At 38.1% G+C, this 24,328-nt stretch overlaps 1 protein-coding gene across 3 annotated transcripts in view; it reads left to right on the top strand.

Moving 5' to 3' along the window:
* TBC1D5 (TBC1 domain family member 5) overlaps positions 1 to 24,328 on the top strand; it is a 1,730,009-nt gene that overhangs the window by 1,663,721 nt on the left and 41,960 nt on the right. For all 3 annotated transcript variants that reach the window (XM_053714215.1, XM_053714214.1, XM_053714216.1), the window contains one exon: positions 24,149 to 24,228. In XM_053714215.1, the coding sequence (XP_053570190.1) occupies positions 24,149 to 24,228 (80 nt within the window). The remainder of the gene's footprint in view (positions 1 to 24,148; positions 24,229 to 24,328) is intronic.

Raw genomic sequence — 24,328 nt, 5'->3', positions numbered from 1 at the left:
AAAGTGATACTTATATTTCATATGCCAGTACATTTATGCAACAGCTTTACAAAAAATGAACTTTGGCTATTATTATGTAAGTTATACCTTTCTCCAACATTGGTGTGTCCGGTCCACGGCGTCATCCTTACTTGTGGGATATTCTCTTCCCCAACAGGAAATGGCAAAGAGTCCCAGCAAAGCTGGTCACATGATCCCTCATAGGCTCCGCCCACCCCAGTCATTCTCTTTGCCGTTGCACAGGCAACATCTCCACGGAGATGGTTAAGAGTTTTTTGGTGTTTAAATGTAGTTTTTATTCTTCTATAAAGTGTTTGTTATTTTAAAATAGTGCTGGTATGTACTATTTACTCTGAAACAGAAAAGGATGAAGATTTCTGTTTGTAAGAGGAAGATGATTTTAGCAGACAGTAACTAAAATCGGTTGCTGTTTCCACATAGGACTGTTGAGATGAAGTAACTTCAGTTGGGGGAAACAGTTAGCAGACTTTTCTGCTTAAGGTATGACTAGCCATATTTCTAACAAGACTGTGTAATGCTGGAAGGCTGTCATTTCCCCTCATGGGGACCGGTAAGCCATTTTCTTATTAGAATATAGGGCTTATTATGGGCTAAAAAACTGGTAGACATTTTTATGGGCTAAATCGATTGCTTTATTTGTGCATATTATTCAAATTTAGGCTAACAATTGACATTTATAATCTTGGGGAACGTTTATAAAACGGCAGGCACTGTATTGGACACCTTTTTCAGTCAGGGGGCCTTTCTAGTCATAGACTGAGCCTCATTTTCGCGCCATTAATGCGCAGTTGTTTTTTGAGAACAGGGCATGCAGATGCATGTGTGTGGATCTAAGAATCTCTGAAAAAGCTTTTAGAAGGCGTCATTTGGTATCGTATTCCCCTCAGGGCTTGGTTGGGTCTTAGCAAAGACTGTATCTGGGACTGTATAGGGGTTAAATTGAAAAACGGCTCCGGTTCCGTTATTTTAAGGGTTAAAGCTCTGAAATTTGGTGTGCAATACTTTTAAGGCTTTAAGACACTGTGGTGAAAATTTGATAATTTTTGAACAATTCCTTCATACTTTTTCACATATTCAGTAATAAAGTGTTTTCTGTTTGAAATTTAAAGTGACAGTAACGATTTTATTTTAAAACGTTTTTTGTGCATTGTTGACAAGTTTAAGCCTGTTTAACATGTCTATACCTTCAGATAAGCTATGTTCTATATGTATGAAAGCCAATGTGTCTCCCCATTTAAATTTATGTGATAATTGTGCCATAGCGTCCAAACAAAGTAAGGACAGTACTGCCACAAATAATGATATTGCCCAAGATGATTCCTCAAATGAGGGGAGTAAACATGATACTACATCATCTCCTACTGTGTCTACACCAGTTTTGCCCATGCAGGAGGCCCCTAGTACATCTAGTGCGCCAATACTTATTACCATGCAACAATTAACGGCTGTAATGGATAACTCCATAGCAAATCTTTTATCCAAAATGCCTACTTATCAGAGAAAGCGCGATTGCTCTGTTTTAAACACTGAAGAGCAAGAGGACGCTGATGATAATTGTTCTGTCATACCCTCACACCAATCTGAAGGGGCCATGAGGGAGGTTTTGTCTGAGGGAGAAATTTCAGATTCAGGAAAAATTTCTTATCAAGCTGAACCTGATGTTGTGACATTTAAATTTAAATTAGAACATCTCCGCGCACTGCTTAAGGAGGTGTTATCTACTCTGGATGATTGTGACAATTTGGTCATTCCAGAGAAATTATGCAAGATGGACAGGTTCCTAGAGGTTCCGGTGTCCCCCGACGCTTTTCCTATACCCAAGCGGGTGGCGGACATAGTAAATAAAGAGTGGGAAAAGCCCGGCATACCTTTTGTTCCTCCCCCTATATTTAAGAAATTATTTCCTATGGTCGACCCCAGAAAGGACTTATGGCAGACAGTCCCCAAGGTCGAGGGGGCAGTTTCTACTCTAAACAAACGCACTACTATTCCTATCGAAGATAGTTGTGCTTTCAAAGATCCTATGGATAAAAAATTGGAAGGTTTGCTTAAAAAGATTTTTGTAAAGCAAGGCTACCTTCTACAACCAATTTCATGCATTGTTCCTGTCACTACGGCAGCGTGGTTCTGGTTCGAGGAACTAGAAAAGTCGCTCAGTAGAGAAACTCCATATGAGGAGATTATGGACAGAGTTCACGCACTTAAATTGGCTAACTCTTTTATTTTAGATGCCGCTTTGCAATTAGCAAAATTAGCGGCGAAAAATTCAGGGTTTGCTATTGTGGCGCGCAGAGCGCTTTGGCTAAAGTCTTGGTCAGCGGATGTGTCATCCAAGACAAAATTACTTAACATTCCTTTCAAAGGTAAAACTTTATTTGGACCTGATTTGAAAGAGATTATTTCAGACATCACTGGGGGAAAGGGCCACGCCCTTCCACAGGATAGGTCTTTTAAGGCTAAAAATAAGCCTAATTTTCGTCCCTTTCGCAGAAATGGACCAGCCTCTAATTCTGCATCCTCTAAGCAAGAGGGTAATGCCTCACAACCCAAACCAGCCTGGAAACCAATGCAAGGCTGGAACAAAGGTAAGCAGGCCAAGAAGCCTGCCACTGCTAACAAGACAGCATGGAGGAGTAGCCCCCGATCCGGGACCGGATCTGGTGGGGGGCAGACTCTCTCTCTTTGCTCAGGCTTGGGCAAGAGATGTTCAGGATCCTTGGGCGCTAGAAATAGTTTCTCAAGGTTATCTCCTGGAATTCAAGGAACTACCCCCAAGGGGAAGGTTCCACAAGTCTCACTTATCCTCAAACCAAATAAAGAGACAGGCATTCTTACATTGTGTAGAAGACCTGTTAAAGATGGGAGTGATACACCCAGTTCCAATAAACGAACAAGGAATGGGATTTTATTCCAATCTGTTCGTAGTTCCCAAAAAAGAGGGAACGTTCAGACCAATTTTGGATTTGAAGATCCTAAACAAATTTCTCAGGGTACCATCGTTCAAAATGGAAACTATTCGAACGATTCTACCCACCATCCAGGAAAGTCAATTTATGACTACCGTGGATCTAAAGGATGCGTACCTACATATCCCTATCCACAAGGAACATCATCAGTTCCTAAGGTTCGCTTTTCTGGACAAACATTACCAGTTTGTGGCTCTTCCATTCGGATTAGCCACTGCTCCAAGGATTTTCACAAAGGTGCTAGGGTCCCTTCTAGCGGTTCTAAGACCAAGGGGCATTGCAGTAGTACCTTACTTGGACGACATTCTAATACAAGCGTCGTCCCTGTCAAAGGCAAAGGCTCATACGGACATCGTTCTAGCCTTTCTCACATCTCACGGATGGAAAGTGAACAAAGAAAAGAGTTCTCTGTCCCCGTCAACAAGAGTTCCCTTCTTGGGAACAATAATAGATTCCTTAGAAATGAGGATTTTTCTGACAGAGGTCAGAAAATCAAAACTTCTAAGCTCTTGTCAAGTGCTTCATTCTGTTCCTCGTCCTTCCATAGCGCAGTGCATGGAAGTAATAGGATTGATGGTTGCAACAATGGACATAGTTCCTTTTGCACGAATTCATCTAAGACCATTACAACTGTGCATGCTCAAACAGTGGAATGGGGATTATACAGACTTGTCTCCAATGATTCAAGTAGATCAAAAGACCAGAGATTCACTCCGTTGGTGGCTGACCCTGGACCATCTGTCCCAGGGAATGAGCTTCCGCAGGCCAGAGTGGGTCATTGTCACGACCGACGCCAGTCTAGTGGGCTGGGGTGCGGTCTGGGAATCCCTGAAAGCTCAGGGTCTATGGTCTCGGGAAGAGTCTCTTCTCCCGATAAACATTCTGGAACTGAGAGCGATATTCAATGCTCTCAGAGCTTGGCCTCAACTAGCAAAGGCCAAATTCATAAGGTTCCAATCAGACAACATGACGACTGTAGCTTATATCAATCATCAAGGGGGAACAAAGAGTTCCCTAGCGATGAAAGAAGTGACCAAAATAATTCAATGGGCGGAGGATCACTCCTGCCACTTGTCTGCGATCCACATCCCAGGAGTGGAAAATTGGGAAGCGGATTTTCTGAGTCGTCAGACATTTCATCCGGGGGAGTGGGAACTCCATCCGGAAATCTTTGCCCAAATAACTCAATTATGGGGCATTCCAGACATGGATCTGATGGCGTCTCGTCAGAACTTCAAGGTTCCTTGCTACGGGTCCAGATCCAGGGATCCCAAGGCGACTCTAGTAGATGCACTAGTAGCACCTTGGACTTTCAACCTAGCTTACGTATTCCCACCGTTTCCTCTCATTCCCAGGCTGGTAGCCAGGATCAATCAGGAGAGGGCCTCGGTGATCTTGATAGCTCCTGCGTGGCACGCAGGACTTGGTATGCAGACCTGGTGAATATGTCATCGGCTCCACCATGGAAGCTACCTTTGAGACAGGACCTTCTTGTTCAAGGTCCATTCGAACACCCAAATCTGGTCTCCCTCCAACTGACGGCTTGGAGATTGAACGCTTGATTCTATCAAAGCGTGGGTTTTCAGATTCGGTGATAGATACTCTGGTTCAGGCCAGAAAACCTGTAACTAGAAAAATTTACCATAAAATATGGAAAAAATATATCTGTTGGTGTGAATCCAAAGGATTCCCATGGAATAAGATAAAAATTCCTAAGATTCTCTCCTTTCTTCAAGAAGGTTTGGAGAAAGGATTATCTGCAAGTTCCCTAAAGGGACAGATCTCTGCTTTATCTGTCTTACTACACAAAAGACTGGCAGCTGTGCCAGATGTTCAAGCATTTGTTCAGGCTCTGGTTAGGATCAAGCCTGTTTACAGACCTTTGACTCCTCCCTGGAGTCTAAATCTAGTTCTTTCAGTTCTTCAAGGGGTTCCGTTTGAACCCTTACATTCCATAGATATTAAGTTACTATCTTGGAAAGTTTTGTTTTTGGTTGCAATTTCTTCTGCTAGAAGAGTTTCAGAGTTATCTGCTCTGCAGTGTTCTCCTCCTTATCTGGTGTTCCATGCAGATAAGGTGGTTTTGCGTACTAAGCCTGGTTTTCTTCCTAAAGTTGTTTCTAACAAAAATATTAACCAGGAGATAGTTGTACCTTCTTTGTGTCCGAATCCAGTTTCAAAGAAGGAACGTTTGTTACACAATTTGGATGTTGTCCGTGCTCTAAAGTTCTATTTAGAGGCTACTAAAGATTTCAGACAAACATCTTCCTTGTTTGTTGTTTATTCTGGTAAAAGGAGAGGTCAAAAAGCGACTTCTACCTCTCTTTCCTTTTGGCTTAAAAGCATCATCCGATTGGCTTATGAGACTGCCGGACGGCAGCCTCCTGAAAGAATCACAGCTCACTCCACTAGGGCTGTGGCTTCCACATGGGCCTTCAAGTACGAGGCTTCTGTTGACCAGATATGTAAGGCAGCGACTTGGTCTTCACTGCACACTTTTGCCAAATTTTACAAATTTGATACTTTTGCTTCTTCGGAGGCTATTTTTGGGAGAAAGGTTTTGCAAGCTGTGGTTCCTTCCGTTTAGGTGACCTGATTTGCTCCCTCCCTTCATCCGTGTCCTAAAGCTTTGGTATTGGTTCCCACAAGTAAGGATGACGCCGTGGACCGGACACACCAATGTTGGAGAAAACAGAATTTATGCTTACCTGATAAATTACTTTCTCCAACGGTGTGTCCGGTCCACGGCCCGCCCTGGTTTTTTAATCAGGTCTGATGAATTATTTTCTCTAACTACAGTCACCACGGTATCATATGGTTTCTCCTATATATATTTCCTCCTGTCCGTTGGTCGAATGACTGGGGTTGGCGGAGCCTAGGAGGGATCATGTGACCAGCTTTGCTGGGACTCTTTGCCATTTCCTGTTGGGGAAGAGAATATCCCACAAGTAAGGATGACGCCGTGGACCGGACACACCGTTGGAGAAAGTAATTTATCAGGTAAGCATAAATTCTGTTTTTTATAGCTGGAACAAAAAAAATCGCAAATGGGTAGTTTAACGTTTTGTCATTTTCTTTTCAACCAGACTTCAGAGTAAAATTTCTTATCTTCTTTGTGCATATTACAGTTATAAACCTTATTTTACAATTGTTTGGTAACTTTGAACCTAATGTCTTCTGACTGCCTTTAAATTAGTGGTCAGAACTTCTATTCAATCCAGAACCTAACTTTCTACATAATTGTGGCATTTACAACTATCAGAACCCCTATCTCTTCTTTTCCTTTTACACTCACATTTTAGCTTGCATCTGGTATTTGTTTCTTTTTTAATAGATAGTAGCCTAGATTCACTGAAACTCATTGGGATTTCTAGCTGCTTCTGTAAGGTCACTAAATGGAAATGATTAAAGGGAGATGTTACACTGAATGCTCTGTAGGTCACTATGTTGTCTATATTTCATATCCAGTACAATATAAAATATTTAGTGTAGCGCACGACAGCAGATTGTATTTATTTTAAACTTGGTATTTAGACCAGTCGGGCTTCATGATAGGTAGATCCCTTACAAAAAATATTCGTAGGACATATATTATTCTTGAGCATCTATGGAACAAACTGCATAAGGATAAAGTATCATTTAAACAGGATTTTGCTATGGTTTTAATTGACGCTGAGAAGGCTTTTGATTCTATAATTTGGGATCATCTCTATAACGCTCTGTCTAATTTTGGCTTTTTTGGGAACTTAATACATTTTGTCAAAGCTATATATAACTTTCCTATATCCAATATTCTGGTTAATGGTAGCCAAACATCTTTTTTTAAGTTAAAAAAAGGGACACGGCAAGGTTGCCCACTTTCCCCTCTTCTTTTTAACATTGCTATAGAGCCTTTGGCATTGTATTTTAGGCAAGAAGTATCAGGAATAAGATTAGGGACTCAAGTGTGTGTCCTTTCACTATATGCTGATGATTTATTACTCTATTTTAAAAATAAAAAAATAAAAATACCAATAGCACTAAAGATATTAGAGCATTTTAGCGCAATCTCTGGATATAAAGTGAATTATCTCAAATCAGAAATTTTATGGATATATAAAAACAAGGATAGTTTCACGCAATATAACTTTAGAGAAGTGGATAGTTTCAGATATCTTGGGATTAATTTGCATAAAGATCCTAACTTGTGGTATAAACTTAATTATATACCTTTTTTTTCAATATTATACCCAAATTACATCGCTGGAGTCTCTTTCCACTATCATTGACTGCCAAGGTGATGTTGATTAAATCTATTCTTTTCCCTCAATTACTATACATCATGAATAATTTACCGTTGTTTATTCAGGATAAAGATATTAAGTTCTTTAACCGGGCATGTTCTGATCTTCTTTGGAAAAAAAATAGACATATGCTCTCTATAACAAAGCTTTCTCAGCCTAAGGAATCTGGAGGCCTTGCATTTCCGGATATCAAGGCATACAATATAGCTATACTTGCACGCTAAGGAGTAGATTGGTTACTTTCCTCTAATTACTTAACTAATATTAAAATAGAGGAAAATCTTATATACCCTTTTCCCCTTACAGCTGTCCTACATTGTCCGTATACTCATCTTCCCGGAAATATTAAAATACTGACTAGTATTTATAATGTAGTTAAAGCATGGCAGCAACTTTGCTCTCGATTAAAGATTAATTTTCACTTATCTGCTTTCCTACCAGTCAGAGGCCACCCGGAATTCCAACCTGGGTTCCAGTATGCGATATTTAATAGATGGGCTAATAAGGGTTTAACTCTGGTAGTACAATTCCTTGACGAGAGGCTTGGGATGCGAACCTTCGAGAGTATTGCCACTGAGTATAATTTGTCTAATAAGTGTTTCTATGCATACCTCCAAATTCGCCACTTTATACAGAAAAAGATGCAGCTAGGGCCTTGGTCGGAGAAATATGGAAGAGTAGGCGATTATATTAACCTATATAGTCAGGGGAACCATTCAATCTCATTATTATATAAAATCTTGCTTGCAAAACAAGGTCAGTTAAATTTGGAGCAGTGCCTATCATACTGGACTAAATATTTTGAAGAGATCGATGGTGACACAATTAGTAAAGGTATTAAATGGGTTAGTGGTGCTCCCCTTTCTTCCTCTTGGAAGGAATCTCACTTAAAGCTTCTTAAAAATGCATATATTTCACCGAAAAGACTAGCTCGATGGTCATTAGAACAACAAGGTTATTGCTATAAATGTCCATCTCCTGCAGCGGATTTACTTCACTGTTTTTGGTACTGCCCAAAAATAAGACAGCTATGGCTGAAAGTAATTTTTGGTTAAATAAGAGCACAACGGATCATTTATTTTTTGAGCCAAGAGTTGTCTTTTTCTTGACTTCAGATTTATCGCGCCATAATCTTGTTAATACCATTATTCTAATAGTTCAAAATTTGATTTTGGAAAAACAGAAAACCTCCTTCTTTTAATTTATTTACTCAGGCAATTAAAACACAAATTATGTTTGAACAGCATAACATAAGTAGTACACATGATAAGCAAATACAATGTTTTTTCAATAGGTGGCTGGAAATTATACAGACCTATCCACTATCTACACAATACATACCTACAAAAGTATTTCAGAGATCTGTATATTTTGAAGGCCTTATTTTACGTGAAGTATTTCCAGTATCTTGGTATTGAGAACTTACAAAGAGTATTAGGGATGGAGAGTGGGGAGCTAGAGAGGAGGTATTTCCCCCCCCCCCCCCCCATTTTTTCCCTTTTTTATGTCTTTTTCTGTGAAAGGGAAGGGAGAAGAAAGAGGGGATATTATAATTTCTACACGGACTGACTCAGCTATATATGAATACAATTGGTGTCTGTTTCCTTTTTTTTGTAACATTGTTATATGATCAAATATGACTTAGACTTTATAGGTTAAATTACCCTCACTGTGATATATAAATGCAAGGGATGTATGATAACTATATAGACACCTGTTTACTATGTATGGTAAACTTGTAACATTTGCTACTGGTTATTGTTGTTTGTTTGACTAATCTTGTGAAAATCTAATAAAAAGATTTAAAAAAAAAAACTTGGTATTTTAGATACTGTGTATACAAGTGCTGAAGTGAGGGGTATTATTTGTAGACACTATGTAAAATGTTCCATGTGGCTGGAGCAAAGGTGTTCTTCAGGATGTTTAAAGCAGGGGAGATTTGATTTAAATCAATTTAAATCCTGATTTTCATTTTTAGAATAACTTTTCAAATTATTTTTTCCAGTTATATCAGACCGTTACTGATTTGTTTATATATCATTCGATAGATCATCAAAATGAATTAAATTATTGTGAGGTGAAATATCTCCAGTTTAATAGGTTAATTATTCATATTTGATCACCTTTTCAGCTACTTTAAGATAAAAAATAATAATGCCCTTAATAATAACAATTTAAATTGTTTTATTTTACTAGAGAAAAATAACCATTACCTTAATAATAACAACTTAAATAGTTTTATTTAACTAAAACAATAACATTAGTTTTCATTTTTAGTGCTTGCTCCTCCCTCCTCACACTTAGGTCCTTGTGCAGATATTTCCCACTATAAACAATCTTCTATTCATTGAGCTTCTTGAAACTTAGTATGAGTTGACTCTGTGTACATAGATTTGCAGGGGAGCAATTGCATTAAAGGAACAGTAAAGTCAAAATTAAACTTTCATGTTTCAAAAAGAACGTCATTTTTAACTATTATCTAATTTGCTTCATTCTCTTGGTATCCATTGTTAAGTATACACAGGTAGGCTCAGAAGCAATGCACTACTGTGAGCTAGCTGCTTGTCAATGTCTCAGCCAATGTGTTCAGCTAGGCCCCAGTAGAGCATTGCTCTCCTTCAACAAAGTATACCAAGAGAACAAAGCAAATTTGATAATGAAAGTAAATCTGAAAATTGTATGCTCTATCTGAAACCTAAAAATGTTATTTCATGATTATGTCCCTTTAAGGTCTATTTCTCAACTCTGTATGTTTATTATATAACTGTGAAGAAGGGGCGTGTTATTTCTGCAGACACAAATTCACAGTGTTGAGAACTACAAAACCAATAATATCTGATAATATCTTCAAAATTGTCCAAAATAATCTGACAGAAACCTTTGGGAGAGCATGACATTGTGAATGGATTAATGGGATACATTTACCAAACAAATTAAACATTACAGCCATGAATATACAGGATCTTGCTGTATTGTTAAAAAAACGAATCTATAATCTATCTTAAAGGGACACTGAACTCAATTGTTTTCTTTTGTGATTCAGATAGAGCAGGCAATTTTAAGCAACTTTCTAATTTACTCCTATTATCAAATTTTATTCATTCTCTTGGTATCTTTATGTGAAAAGCAAGAATGTAAGTTTAGATGCCGGCCCATTTTTGGTGAACAACCTGGGTTGTTCTTGCTGATTGGTGGATAAATTCAGCAAACAATAAACAAGTGCTGTCCAGGCTCTGAACCAAAGATTGGCTGGCTCCTTAGCTTAGATGCTTTCTTTTTCAAATAAAGATAGCAAGAGAACGAAGAAAAATTGATAATAGGAGTAAAATAGAAAGTTGCTTAAAATTGCTGCTCTATCTGAATCGGGAAAGAAAAAAATTGGGCTCAGTGTCCCTTTAAACAGAAACTATCTATATATATTTTTCCTCAAAAAAGCATTTTTAATGTTTTAAAAGATTGATAATTCTTTTATTACCCATTGCCCAGTTTTACATAACCAACACAGTTATATTAATATACTTTTTACCTCTGTGATTACCTTGTATCTAAGCCTCTGCAGACAGCCTCCTGATTACATTACTTTTTTATCTATTGACTTGCATTTTTGCCAATTAGTGCTGTGTTGTTGTTGACTCTTAAATAACTCCACGGACATGAGCACAATGTTATCTATATGGCCCACATGAACTAGCAGTCTCCTGTTATGAAAATCTAACAAAAAAGCATGTGATAAGAGGCTGTCTAGAGTGGCTTAGAAACAGGCAGACATCTAGAGGTTTAAATGTTATAAAATATATTAATATATCAATATTGGGTTGTGCAAAGCTGGGGAATGGGTAGTAAAGACATTATCTATCTTTTTAAACATTAACAATTTTGGTCTTGACTGTCCCTTTCATTTAAAAAATCCTATTTAAATAAAAAAAATCTGATTAAAAAAACCCCATTCATTTTTATCCACCCTAGTTTAAAGGGACAGGTCACCCAAAAATTGTCTCCCCTGATTCATTTTACCTGCTGGAGTGTTTTAAATTGTTTACAAGTAGCTCCTTTACCCATAATTTGGCCTTTGAAATAGCTGATTTAGCTTGTGGATTCCCAACCTATACTGAAAGTTTCTATGCTGCAGTATATTCTATAGAATAGCCTAAGTAAACACAGCCAGCAGAAGAGATTACACTCTTAGGCCTAGTTTCCATTGAGGTGGTAAAGTTTGGAAACTGGTGGTTAAAACATTTATCTCTATTAAAGTCTATGGAGATTTTTTGTGTTAGCACCAGTTTACAAACTTTACCACCTCAATGGAAACTAGGCCTCAGTTGGGGGCATGATAGTTAAAGGGACACTGAACCCAAACTTTTTCTTTCATGATTCAGATAGATCATGCAATTTTAAGCAACTTTGTAATTTATTCCTATTATCAATTTTTCTTTGTTCTCTTGCTATCTTTATTTGAAAAGGCAGGAATGAAAGCTTTGGGGCCGGCCTATTTTTTGTTCAGTACCCTGGATAGGGCTTGCTGATTGGTGCCTGCATTTAGCCATCCAATCAGCAAGCGCAACCCAGGTTCTCAACCTAAAATGGGCCTGTTCCTAAGCTTTTATTCCTGCTTTTTTCAAATACAGATAGAAAGAGAATGAAGAAAAAATGATAATAGAAGTAAATTAGAAAGCTGCTTAAAAGTGTATGCTCTATCCGAATCATGAAAGAAAAAAAAATGGGTTTAGTGTCCCTTTAAGTAATTAAATGATAATTTTCCGTTGTTCTCTCTAAGTATTGAGCTTTGGTGTTCCAGACAAATATAAGATAAGGAAGCAAGTCTGTGTACATAAAAGTGATAACATATTGAGATCTGATATTACCTGAAGCTCAACCCATTGTAATAGGCTGTGGTTTAAAAGCACAAAACCAGCTACTTCAGATACACAAATAAACACGAAAAATGCAATTTCTCCTACATTTTATACTCTGCAGCTGGTATAACAAGTCATTGACAATACATTAATATAAAAACAATTTTACAGTGTACTGTCCCTTTAAAGTGTGCTTTGAGAATACTCCTAAAGTTTTCCAATGCAGATCTGTCTCTCTTGTCAATAAAGCTTTGTAAAAATGTTATTGTTAGCGTATACACCCACACACACACTTTACAAGCACATTGGATTTTCAGTTTTGCAGCATTAACCAGATTCTGTATCTTTTTTTTGTTTTGTGTTTTCTTTGTAAATTGCATTTTGACTTCTGACTCTCACGGAATAAACGTCACACAGACTTTGTCATTTAACAAATACATAATAAAAATGGTTGTGAAACTAATATCTAAAACATCGAGTCACAGTCACATTGTGTTTGACATTGAAATGGCAAGTGACAGTGACAATGACTATTACATTTTAAAACGTAGTCGCGTGTCATTTTCTCATTGAAGTTATAAAATGACAAGTGACACAGACAATGCTATCTAACAGCACACATTCTAAAAATATAGGAACATTTATTTTCAATAGTGAGTTGCCAAACGATAGCAGCAGTGGAATCTGATAAACATCCATTATTACAGTTTATACGTAAATGCCAAGTGTCTGTGTATGTGACTCTGAAGTTTGACTTGAAGCAGTGGTATATAAGGATCTTAGGTCATAAATCATGTGATAACTCAGTGTCACTTTTAAAGTCTTTTTGAAATATGCAATAATTTAATATCGGACTTGTAGACTTTAGAATCTTAATGTGTATGGCAGTTAAAGGGATATGAAAACCATTTTTTTTTCTTTCATGATTCAGATAGACTTTGCAATTTTAAGCAACTTTCTAATTTATTCCTATTATCAATTTTTCTTCGTTCTCTTGGTATCTTTATTTGAATAGCAGTAATGTAAGCTTAGGAGTTGGCCCATTTTTGGTTCAGAACCCTGGGTAGCGCTTGCTGATTGCTACATTTAGCCACCAATCAGCAAGCTCTACCTAAGGTGCTGAACCAAAAATGGATGGCTACAAAGCTTACATCCCTGCTTTTCAAATAAAGATACCAAGAGAACAAAGAACATTTGATAATAGGAGTATATTAGAAAGTTGCTTAAAATTACATGCTCTGTCTGAATCATGAAAGAAAAAAAGTGGGTTTCATATCGCTTAACCCCTTAGTGACCAGACCACTTTTCAATTTGTTGACCATCTGGGACCAAGGCTATTTTTGCATTTCTGCGATGTTTGTATTTAACTGTAATTTTCCTCTTACTCATTTACTGTACCCACACATATTATATACTGTTTTTCTCGCCATTAAATGGACTTTCTAAAGATACCATTTTTTTCATCATATCTTATAATTTACTATAAAAAAAAATATAAAATATGAGGAAAAAATGAAAAAAAATGCACTTTTTCTAACTTTGAGCCCCAAAATCTCTTACACATCTACAACCACCATAAAATACCAATGCTAAACAGTTTCTAAATTTTGTCCTGAGTTTATAAATACCCAATGTTTACATGTTCTTTGCTTTTTTTGCAAGTTATAGGGCAATAAGTACAAGTAGCACTTTGCTATTTCAAAACCATGTTTTTTCAAAATTGGCGATAGTTACATTGTAACACCAATATCTGTCATGAATCCCTGAATAACCCTTCAAATGTATATATTTTTTAAAAGAAGACAACCTAAGGTATTAAACTTGGGGTATTTTGACTTTTTTCATGCAACCATTTTACCACCAATCTATGCCAAAGTTTGGGGGGGAAAAAAAAATAATTTGATTTTTTGACAAAATAGCAATTTAAGAATACATTTACTGATAATATTAAGGGTTACTGCCAAATAACACCCTCATATGTCTTCAGCAGCATCTCCTGGGTACAGTGATACCACCCATGTATAGGTGTGTCGGGTTCTCGGGGGGCTAAAAGCTCTTATTTTTAGGGAGCGCATTCCAGTTTTTCAACTTGGAATTTTCACATCGGTCATCATGCACCCATGTCCTATTTGGGACATTTCTGAAGCTGGTCAATGGAATTTACCCCCATCAAACCATATATTTTTGAAAAGTAGACACCCTAGGGTATTTCAAATGCTTGTATTTTAACACTTTCCATGCACTAATTCAACCACCAGTCTTTGTCAAACTTTTGGGTAGTCATTATTTTGTGTTATTTTTCACACACATTGTACTTTAGGCATGGATTCTCAGTTCCTGTTATGTGTTACTGCCAAAAAAAACCTCAATATGTGTTCAACAACATCTCCTGAGTACAGTGATACCACCCATGTATAGGTGTGTCGGGTTCTCTGGGGGCTAAAAGGCCTTAATTTTAGGAAGCGCATTCCAGTTTTTCAACTTGGAATTTTCACATCGGTCATCATGCACCCATGTCCTATTTGGGACATTTCTGAAGCTGGCCAATGGAATTTACCCCCATCAAACCATATATTTTTGAAAAGTAGACACCCTAGGGTATTTCAAATGCTGGTATTTTAACACTTTCCATGCACTAATTCAACCACCAGTCTTTGTCAAACTTTTGGGTAGTCATTTTTTTGTGTTATTTTTCACACACATTGTATTTTAGGCATGGATTCTCAGTTCCTGTTATGTGTTACTGCCAAAAAGCACCTCAATATGTGTTCAACAACATCTCCTGAGTACAGCGATACCACCTATGTATAGGTGTGTTGGGTTCTCTGGGGGCTAGAAGGCCTTATTTTTAGGAAGCGCATTCCAGTTTTTCAACTTGGAATTTTCACATTGGTCATCATGCACCCATGTCCTATTTGGGACATTTCTGAAGCTGGTCAATGGAATTTACCCCCATCAAACCATATATTTTTGAAAAGTAGACACCCTAGGGTATTTCAAATGCTTGTATTTTAACACTTTCCATGCACTAATTCAACCACCAGTCTTTGTCAAACTTTTGGGTAGTCATTATTTTGTGTTATTTTTCACACACATTGTACTTTAGGCATGGATTCTCAGTTCCTGTTATGTGTTACTACCAAAAAAAACCTCAATATGTGTTCAACAACATCTCCTGAGTACAGTGATACCACCCATGTATAGGTGTGTCGGGTTCTCTGGGGGCTAAAAGGCCTTAATTTTAGGAAGCGCATTCCAGTTTTTCAACTTGGAATTTTCACATCGGTCATCATGCACCCATGTCCTATTTGGGACATTTCTGAAGCTGGTCAATGGAATTTACCCCCATCAAACCATATATTTTTGAAAAGTAGACACCCTAGGGTATTTCAAATGCTTGTATTTTAACACTTTCCATGCACTAATTCAACCACCAGTCTTTGTCAAACTTTTGGGTAGTCATTATTTTGTGTTATTTTTCACACACATTGTACTTTAGGCATGGATTCTCAGTTCCTGTTATGTGTTACTGCCAAAAAAAACCTCAATATGTGTTCAACAACATCTCCTGAGTACAGTGATACCACCCATGTATAGGTGTGTCGGGTTCTCTGGGGGCTAAAAGGCCTTAATTTTAGGAAGCGCATTCCAGTTTTTCAACTTGGAATTTTCACATCGGTCATCATGCACCCATGTCCTATTTGGGACATTTCTGAAGCTGGTCAATGGAATTTACCCCCATCAAACCATATATTTTTGAAAAGTAGACACCCTAGGGTATTTCAAATGCTTGTATTTTAACACTTTCCATGCACTAATTCAACCACCAGTCTTTGTCAAACTTTTGGGTAGTCATTATTTTGTGTTATTTTTCACACACATTGTACTTTAGGCATGGATTCTCAGTTCCTGTTATGTGTTACTGCCAAAAAAAACCTCAATATGTGTTCAACAACATCTCCTGAGTACAGTGATACCACCCATGTATAGGTGTGTCGGGTTCTCTGGGGGCTAAAAGGCCTTAATTTTAGGAAGCGCATTCCAGTTTTTCAACTTGGAATTTTCACATCGGTCATCATGCACCCATGTCCTATTTGGGACATTTCTGAAGCTGGTCAATGGAATTTACCCCCATCAAACCATATATTTTTGAAAAGTAGACACCCTAGGGTATTTCAAATGCTTGTATTTTAACACTTTCCATGCACTAATTCAACCACCAGTCTTTGTCAAACTTTTGGGTAGTCATTATTTTGTGTTATTTTTCACACACATTGTATTTTAGGCATGGATTCTCAGTTCCTGTTATGTGTTACTGCCAAAAAAAACCTCAATATGTGTTCAACAACATCTCCTGAGTACAGTGATACCACCCATGTATAGGTGTGTCGGGTTCTCTGGGGGCTAAAAGGCCTTAATTTTAGGAAGCGCATTCCAGTTTTTCAACTTGGAATTTTCACATCGGTCATCATGCACCCATGTCCTATTTGGGACATTTCTGAAGCTGGTCAATGGAATTTACCCCCATCAAACCATATATTTTTGAAAAGTAGACACCCTAGGGTATTTCAAATGCTTGTATTTTAACACTTTCCATGCACTAATTCAACCACCAGTCTTTGTCAAACTTTTGGGTAGTCATTATTTTGTGTTATTTTTCACACACATTGTACTTTAGGCATGGATTCTCAGTTCCTGTTATGTGTTACTGCCAAAAAAAACCTCAATATGTGTTCAACAACATCTCCTGAGTACAGTGATACCACCCATGTATAGGTGTGTCGGGTTCTCTGGGGGCTAAAAGGCCTTAATTTTAGGAAGCGCATTCAAGTTTTTCAACTTGGAATTTTCACATCGGTCATCATGCACCCATGTCCTATTTGGGACATTTCTGAAGCTGGTCAATGGAATTTACCCCCATCAAACCATATATTTTTGAAAAGTAGACACCCTAGGGTATTTCAAATGCTTGTATTTTAACACTTTCCATGCACTAATTCAACCACCAGTCTTTGTCAAACTTTTGGGTAGTCATTTTTTTGTGTTATTTTTCACACACATTGTACTTTAGGCATGGATTCTCAGTTCCTGTTATGTGTTACTGCCAAAAAACACCTCAATATGTGTTCAACAACATCTCCTGAGTACAGTGATACCACCCATGTATAGGTGTGTTGGGTTCTCTGGGGGCTAGAAGGCCTTATTTTTAGGAAGCGCATTCCAGTTTTTCAACTTGGAATTTTCACATCGGTCATCATGCACCCATGTCCTATTTGGGACATTTCTGAAGCCGGTCAATGAAATTTACCCCCATAAAACCATATATTTTTGAGAAGTAGACCCCCTAGGGTATTTGAAATGCTGGTATTTTCACACTTTCCATGAACTTATTTAACCACCAGTCTTTGTCAAACTTTTGGGTAGTCATTTTTTTGTGTTATTTTTCACACACATTGTACTTTAGGCATGGATTCTCAGTTCCTGTTATGTGTTTACTGCCAAAAAACACCTCAATATGTGTTCAACAACATCTCCTGAGTACAGTGATACCACCCATGTATAGGTGTGTTGGGTTCTCTGGGGGCTAGAAGGCCTTATTTTTAGGAAGCGCATTCCAGTTTTTCAACTTGGAATTTTCACATCGGTCATCATGCACCCATGTCCTATTTGGGACATTTCTGAAGCCGGTCAATGAAATTTACCCCCATAAAACCATATATTTTTGAGAAGTAGACACCCTAGGGTATTTGAAATGCTGGTATTTTCACACTTTCCATGAACTTATTTAACCACCAGTCTTTGTCAAACTTTTGGGTAGTCATTTTTTTGTGTTATTTTTCACACACATTGTACTTTAGGCATGGATTCTCAGTTCCTGTTATGTGTTTACTGCCAAAAAACACCTCAATATGTGTTCAACAACATCTCCTGAGTACAGTGATACCACCCATGTATAGGTGTGTTGGGTTCTCTGGGGGCTAGAAGGCCTTATTTTTAGGAAGCGCATTCCATTTTTTACACTTCCCATTTTCACATCCCATGCACCCATGTTCTATTTAAGACATTTCTGAAGCCGGCCAATGTAATTTACCCCCATAAAACCATATATTTTTGAAAAGTAGACATCCTAGGGTATTTCAAATGCAGGTGTTTTAACACTTTCCATACACTAATTCAACCACTAGTCTTTGTCAAACTATTGGGCATTCATTTCTTTGTGTTATTTTTCACATACATTGTACTTTAGACATGGATTCACAGCTCCTGTTATGTGTTACTACCAAAGAAGACACCAATATGTGGTCACCAACATCTCCTGAGTTCAGTGATACCACCTATGCATAGGTTTGGTGGCTTGTTTGGGCGGTGCAATGCCAAATGTCTGACATGTGTTTGTGATTTTTTTTCACATTTAACATATTTTCTTTGCCTATCGTCTTTTTTTGGGGGTCTTTTAACATACCCCAATTTATTTGTTTTCCATAAATGTGATTATATTTAAAAAGTTGACCCCCCAAGGTATTATACATGGAGTGGTTTGATGACTTTGATGCAACCGTTTTAGCCCAAAAAATTGGAGAAAGTATATGGTGGTAATTTTTCAATTTTCATTGTTACAGACACATTGCTTTTTTACTATGATTTAGGAGAGACTGTTGTAAGTTATTGCAAAAGAATACTTTAGGTTGTTTTCTGCAAGGCACCCTGAGTACACCTATGCCCCCCATGCATAGGTTTGCCAGGATTTTGGGAAGGTTATGTTACATGATTTTAGTTATTAAAAATGAGAGTATTTCTTCTGATAGGCCTATCTTTAGTTTGGGGCCTATCACATACCCCACTTTTATTTATTGCATTCAAAGTGTATATTTTTTAAATGTTGACACCCCAAGGTATTGTATATGGTGTGCTTTGATGCCTTTGAAGCAACCGTTTTAGCCCAAAAAATTGGAGAAAGTATATGGTGGTAATTTTTCAATTTTCATTTTTACAGACACATTGCTTTTTGACTATGATTTAGGAGAGATTGTTGTAAGTTATTGCAAAAGAATACTTCAGGTTGTTTTCTGCAAGGCACCCTGAGTACACCTATGCCCCCCATGCATAGGTTTGCCAGGATTTTGGGAAGGTTATGTTACAATTTTATGACTTGTGATTTTAGTTATTAAAAATGAGAGTATTTCTTCTGATAGGCCTATCTTTAGTTTGGGGCCTATCACATACCCCACTTTTATTTATTACATTCAAAGTGTATATTTTTTAAATGTTGACACCCCAAGGTATTGTATATGGTGTGCTTTGATGCCTTTGAAGCAACCGTTTTAGCCCAAAAAATTGGAGAAAGTATATGGTGGTAATTTTTCAATTTTCATTGTTACAGACACATTGCTTTTTTACTATGATTTAGGAGAGACTGTTGTAAGTTATTGCAAAAGAATACTTCAGGTTGTTTTCTGCAAGGCACCCTGAGTACACCTATGCCCCCCATGCATAGGTTTGCCAGGATTTTGGGAAGGTTATGTTACATGATTTTAGTTATTAAAAATGAGAGTATTTCTTCTGATAGGCCTATCTTTAGTTTGGGGCCTATCACATACCCCACTTTTATTTATTGCATTCAAAGTGTATATTTTTTAAATGTTGACACCCCAAGGTATTGTATATGGTGTGCTTTGATGCCTTTGAAGCAACCGTTTTAGCCCAAAAAATTGGAGAAAGTATATGGTGGTAATTTTTCAATTTTCATTTTTACAGACACATTGCTTTTTGACTATGATTTAGGAGAGATTGTTGTAAGTTATTGCAAAATAATACTTCAGGTTGTTTTCTGCAAGGCACCCTGAGTACACCTATGCCCCCCATGCATAGGTTTGCCAGGATTTTGGGAAGGTTATGTTACAATTTTATGACTTGTGATTTTAGTTATTAAAAATGAGAGTATTTCTTCTGATAGGCCTATCTTTAGTTTGGGGCCTATCGCATACCCCACTTTTATTTATTGCATTCAAAGTGTATATTTTTTAAATGTTGACACCCCAAGGTATTGTATATGGTGTGCTTTGATGCCTTTGAAGCAACCGTTTTAGCCCAAAAAATTGGAGAAAGTGTATGGTGGTAATTTTTCAATTTTCATTTTTACAGACACATTGCTTTTTGACTATAATTTAGGAGAGACTGTTGTAAGTTATTACAAAAACATACTTCAGGTTGTTTTCTGCAAGGCACCCTGAGAACACCTATGTCCCCCATGCATAGGTTTGACAGGGGTTTTGGTTAAAAAAAAAAACAGGCCCAATTTTAGAAAAAAATAGAGTAGTGAAATGTAAAAATCTGGCACAGTAAAAGTAAAAAAAACAAAAAAACATCTAACTATAAACATAACCAAAAAAATATATATATATGTAACAGCAAATGTATTTATTTTTTTAAAAAATTGACCATTGTATGGTACCGCTTGAAGCAGTCCCCAATGCAGAGTGCAGGCTGTCCAGGGCAATCAGGACAGTAATATATGGTGTCCCTTCTCTTCCCCCTCTTGGTACAGACTCTGCATTTTTTTTGTGGTTTCTGCTTTGTGGCATTAGGGGGGATTTTAAAAATAAAATGGGTAGCCCCAACTCTGCTCTCTCCCATCACCGCCCGGGGAGCAGGTGCATCATGGTACAAAATCCCCGTAATAATCTGGAGCTGAAACTGTAAAAAAGTCTTTTTAACTCTGGGGTTTGCTTTTTTGAACAACAAAAAAGCGTTGTGGGTTGCAATCTGCATTAGGTAAATTGCAACCTTTTTGTACCAGGCCCTTGTCTTCCGCATAATTAGATAGGGCTGCAGCAGCTGATCAGCCAGATCAACCCCACCCATATGCCGGTTATAAGACTTGATGCACACTGGCTTCCTTATGATCTCAGCTCTGCCACGTACAGAAACCGCCACCGTCCTCTCTGTGTGGATGGTGGTAAGAAGGTATACATCCTTCTTGTCTCTGTACTTCAGTGCCAACAGCTCCTCTTGGCGCAGAGCTGAGGTCTCCCCCCTTCGTAGCCGGGTGCGTACAAGCTGTCCTGGGAAACCTGCGCGGTTCTTTTTAATTGTACCGCAAGCTACTGTATCAAAGCAATACAGTAGCTTGAACAAAAGGACACTTGTATAAAAATTGTCTAAGTACAAGTGATACCCTTTGTTCATTAGGGGTAATATCAGGTCCCAGACAATCTTGCCAGTGGTTCCCATATGTTCTGGGCAACCTGGAGGGTCAAGGTGGCTATCCTTTCCCTCATACACCCGGAAGGCCTGAGTATACCCAGTCTCGCTGTCACAGAGCTTATACACCTTTACCCCATATCTGGAGCGTTTGGAAGGAATATACTGCTTGAATCCCAGCCTTCCCTTATACTTCATTAGGGATTCATCAACGCATATATTCCTTCCAGGTGTATAAGCCTCTGCAAACCTGGCAGAAAAGTGGGTTATCAGGGGGCGGATTTTATACAGCCTGTCAAATTGGGGATGCTCCCTAGGGGGGCACAGGCTGTTGTCGCTGAAGTGCATGAAATGCAGAATCATTTCATACCTCTTCCTCGACATAGTCTGGGAGAAAATGGGGGTAGAGCAAATGGGGCTAGTACTCCAGTAGGAGCGAATGGAGGGTTTCTTTATGATGCCCATCAGCATAGTCAATGCCCAGAATTTTTTGAATTCTGGCACATTGATGGGGGCCCATTGCTGCTTTGCCAAATATGTTCCAGGCTTTGCAGCACGGAACTGATGGGCATATAAATTAGTTTGGGCGACAATGTTCCCCAATATATCATCGCCCAGAAACACTTCCAGAAACTGCTGGGGGCTAAAACCTGCCACATCTATATTTATGCCAGCATTTGCTGTGAAGGGTGGGATATCTGTCCTCTGGAGATGAGGCGTTACCCACTCTTCAGCAGCAATGGCAGCAACACGCCTCCTTCTGGCAGGGGGGCTAGCAGGGGGGCTGGCAGGGGGGCTGGCAGGGGGGCTAGCAGCCACAGATACATCACTATCAGTTGAGACTGCATCTAGTGATGTATCTGAGCACATGGCAGGGTCAAAATTGGGGTCTGAGTCAGAAATAGAGGCATCTGACTCTGACGCAAGGATGGCATACGCCTCCTCAGCACTATATCTTTTCTGTGACATTTTTGTATCACAGAAAACAATTACTAAAAAAAATTAAATTAACTAAATTAATTAACTAAATTAACTAGCAAAAAAGTACAGCTATGCTACTGCCAGTGATTTATAGCGATCACTGGCAAGCTAGAGGTTAATGGCTCTGAAAATTAAATTAAATTAACTAAATTAATTAACTAAATTAACTAGCAAAAAAGTGCACCTTTGCTACTGCCAGTGATATATAGCGATCACTGGCAAGCTAGGGGTTAATGGCTCTGAAAATTAAATTAAATTAACTAAATGTTTCTGAAAAGAGCCTTTGGGTTTTTAAAAAATTACAACAACAAAATTAACCCCTAAAAAAATGCACAGACAGCAAAATGCAGCAAAAAAAAGTGCACCTTTGCTACTGCCAGTGATATATAGCGATCACTGGCAAGCTAGGGGTTAATGGCTCTGAAAATTAAATTAAATTAACTAAATGTTTCTGAAAAGAGCCTTTGGGTTTTTAAAAAATTACAACAACAAAATTAACCCCTAAAAAAATGCACAGACAGCAAAATGCAGCAAAAAAAAAAGTGCACCTTTGCTACTGCCAGTGATATATAGCGATCACTGGCAAGCTAGGGGTTAATGGCTCTGAAAATTAAATTAAATTAACTAAATGTTTCTGAAAAGAGCCTTTGGGTTTTTAAAAAATTACAACAACAAAATTAACCCCTAAAAAAATGCACAGACAGCAAAATGCAGCAAAAAAAAAAGTGCACCTTTGCTACTGCCAGTGATATATAGCGATCACTGGCAAGCTAGGGGTTAATGGCTCTGAAAATTAAATTAAATTAACTAAATGTTTCTGAAAAGAGCCTTTGGGTTTTTTAAAAATTACAACAACAAAATTAACCCCTAAAAAAACGCACAGACAGCAAAATGCAGCAAAAAAAAAGTGCACCTATGTTACTGCCAGTGATATATAGTGATCACTGGCAAGCTAGGGGTTAATGGCTCTGAAAAGAGCCTTTGGTTCTATATTTTTTAACAAATAAAAGAAATAAATCTCTCTCTCTGCTAAATACAGGTCTCTCTCTCTCTCCAACAAAATGGCAAGTGAGGAGAGGGAGGGAGATCCACACTGATCATAGTCAATATTTACAAATATTGACATGATCAGACAAATGGGGTATTTTATTATTATTATTTTTTTTAGGGTGGGAGGCTCAGATTGGGTGACCCTAGCTTGCCCCTATGATGATGCAGGCTAGGGACACCCCCAGAGGCCCCATGATGCACTGGGCATCGCCATCTTGGATGCCTAGTGAAGGGGGAGGGGGGGGGGGCTATTTAGGGCTTTTTTTTTTATTATTCGTTTTTTTTTTTTTTATATTTTTATTTTAATTTATAACTAACTAAGTGCCTCGACCCACCGAGGCACTTAGCAAACAAGCAGAGCATCGGAAGCGTGTCCGATCGCTTCCGATGCTCTAAAACACTGCCGGGCTCCACGTGGAGCGAAACCGGAAGTGATCACTCGTGGGGGAGTGATCAATCCGGTCCCGGCACTCGGGAACAGTATTGCAGGATGCCTAGACCTCAAGGCAAGCCTGCAATACTGTTAGAGCAGCTGGAAGCGATTTCGATCGCTTCCAGTGCTCTGTTAAACCGACGACGTATGCCATACGTCCTCGGTCGTTAAGTGCTTTTTTTTTGAGGACGTATGGCATACGTCGTCGGTCGTTAAGGGGTTAAAAAAAAAAAAAAAAGTCATAGTACAATCCTATAGAATGAGATGGCATTTTATAAATAAACATTACTTAATCACGTTATGCTGTTTTATTTACCTATAAACATGTTCTTATACTGTTTAATCTCCCATGTAATACAGGACATATTCAAGACGTTGTACTACAAGAAAAGCTTGAGAAGGAAGACAAAATTCAGGTTTCACTTGCAGTATTAAAGCAGGTATGTGTTAAAGTTTTCAACATAAGATCCCAGTCTTTTTATGATTTATTATTTGTCTCATTTAAGTTCTGAGCACTTCGAAAGAAAGTGACAAGATGTC

The sequence above is a fragment of the Bombina bombina genome, chromosome 5, assembly GCF_027579735.1.
Source record: "Bombina bombina isolate aBomBom1 chromosome 5, aBomBom1.pri, whole genome shotgun sequence".
NCBI lineage: Eukaryota > Metazoa > Chordata > Amphibia > Anura > Bombinatoridae > Bombina > Bombina bombina.
This window is presented reverse-complemented; position numbering and strand designations above follow the sequence as displayed.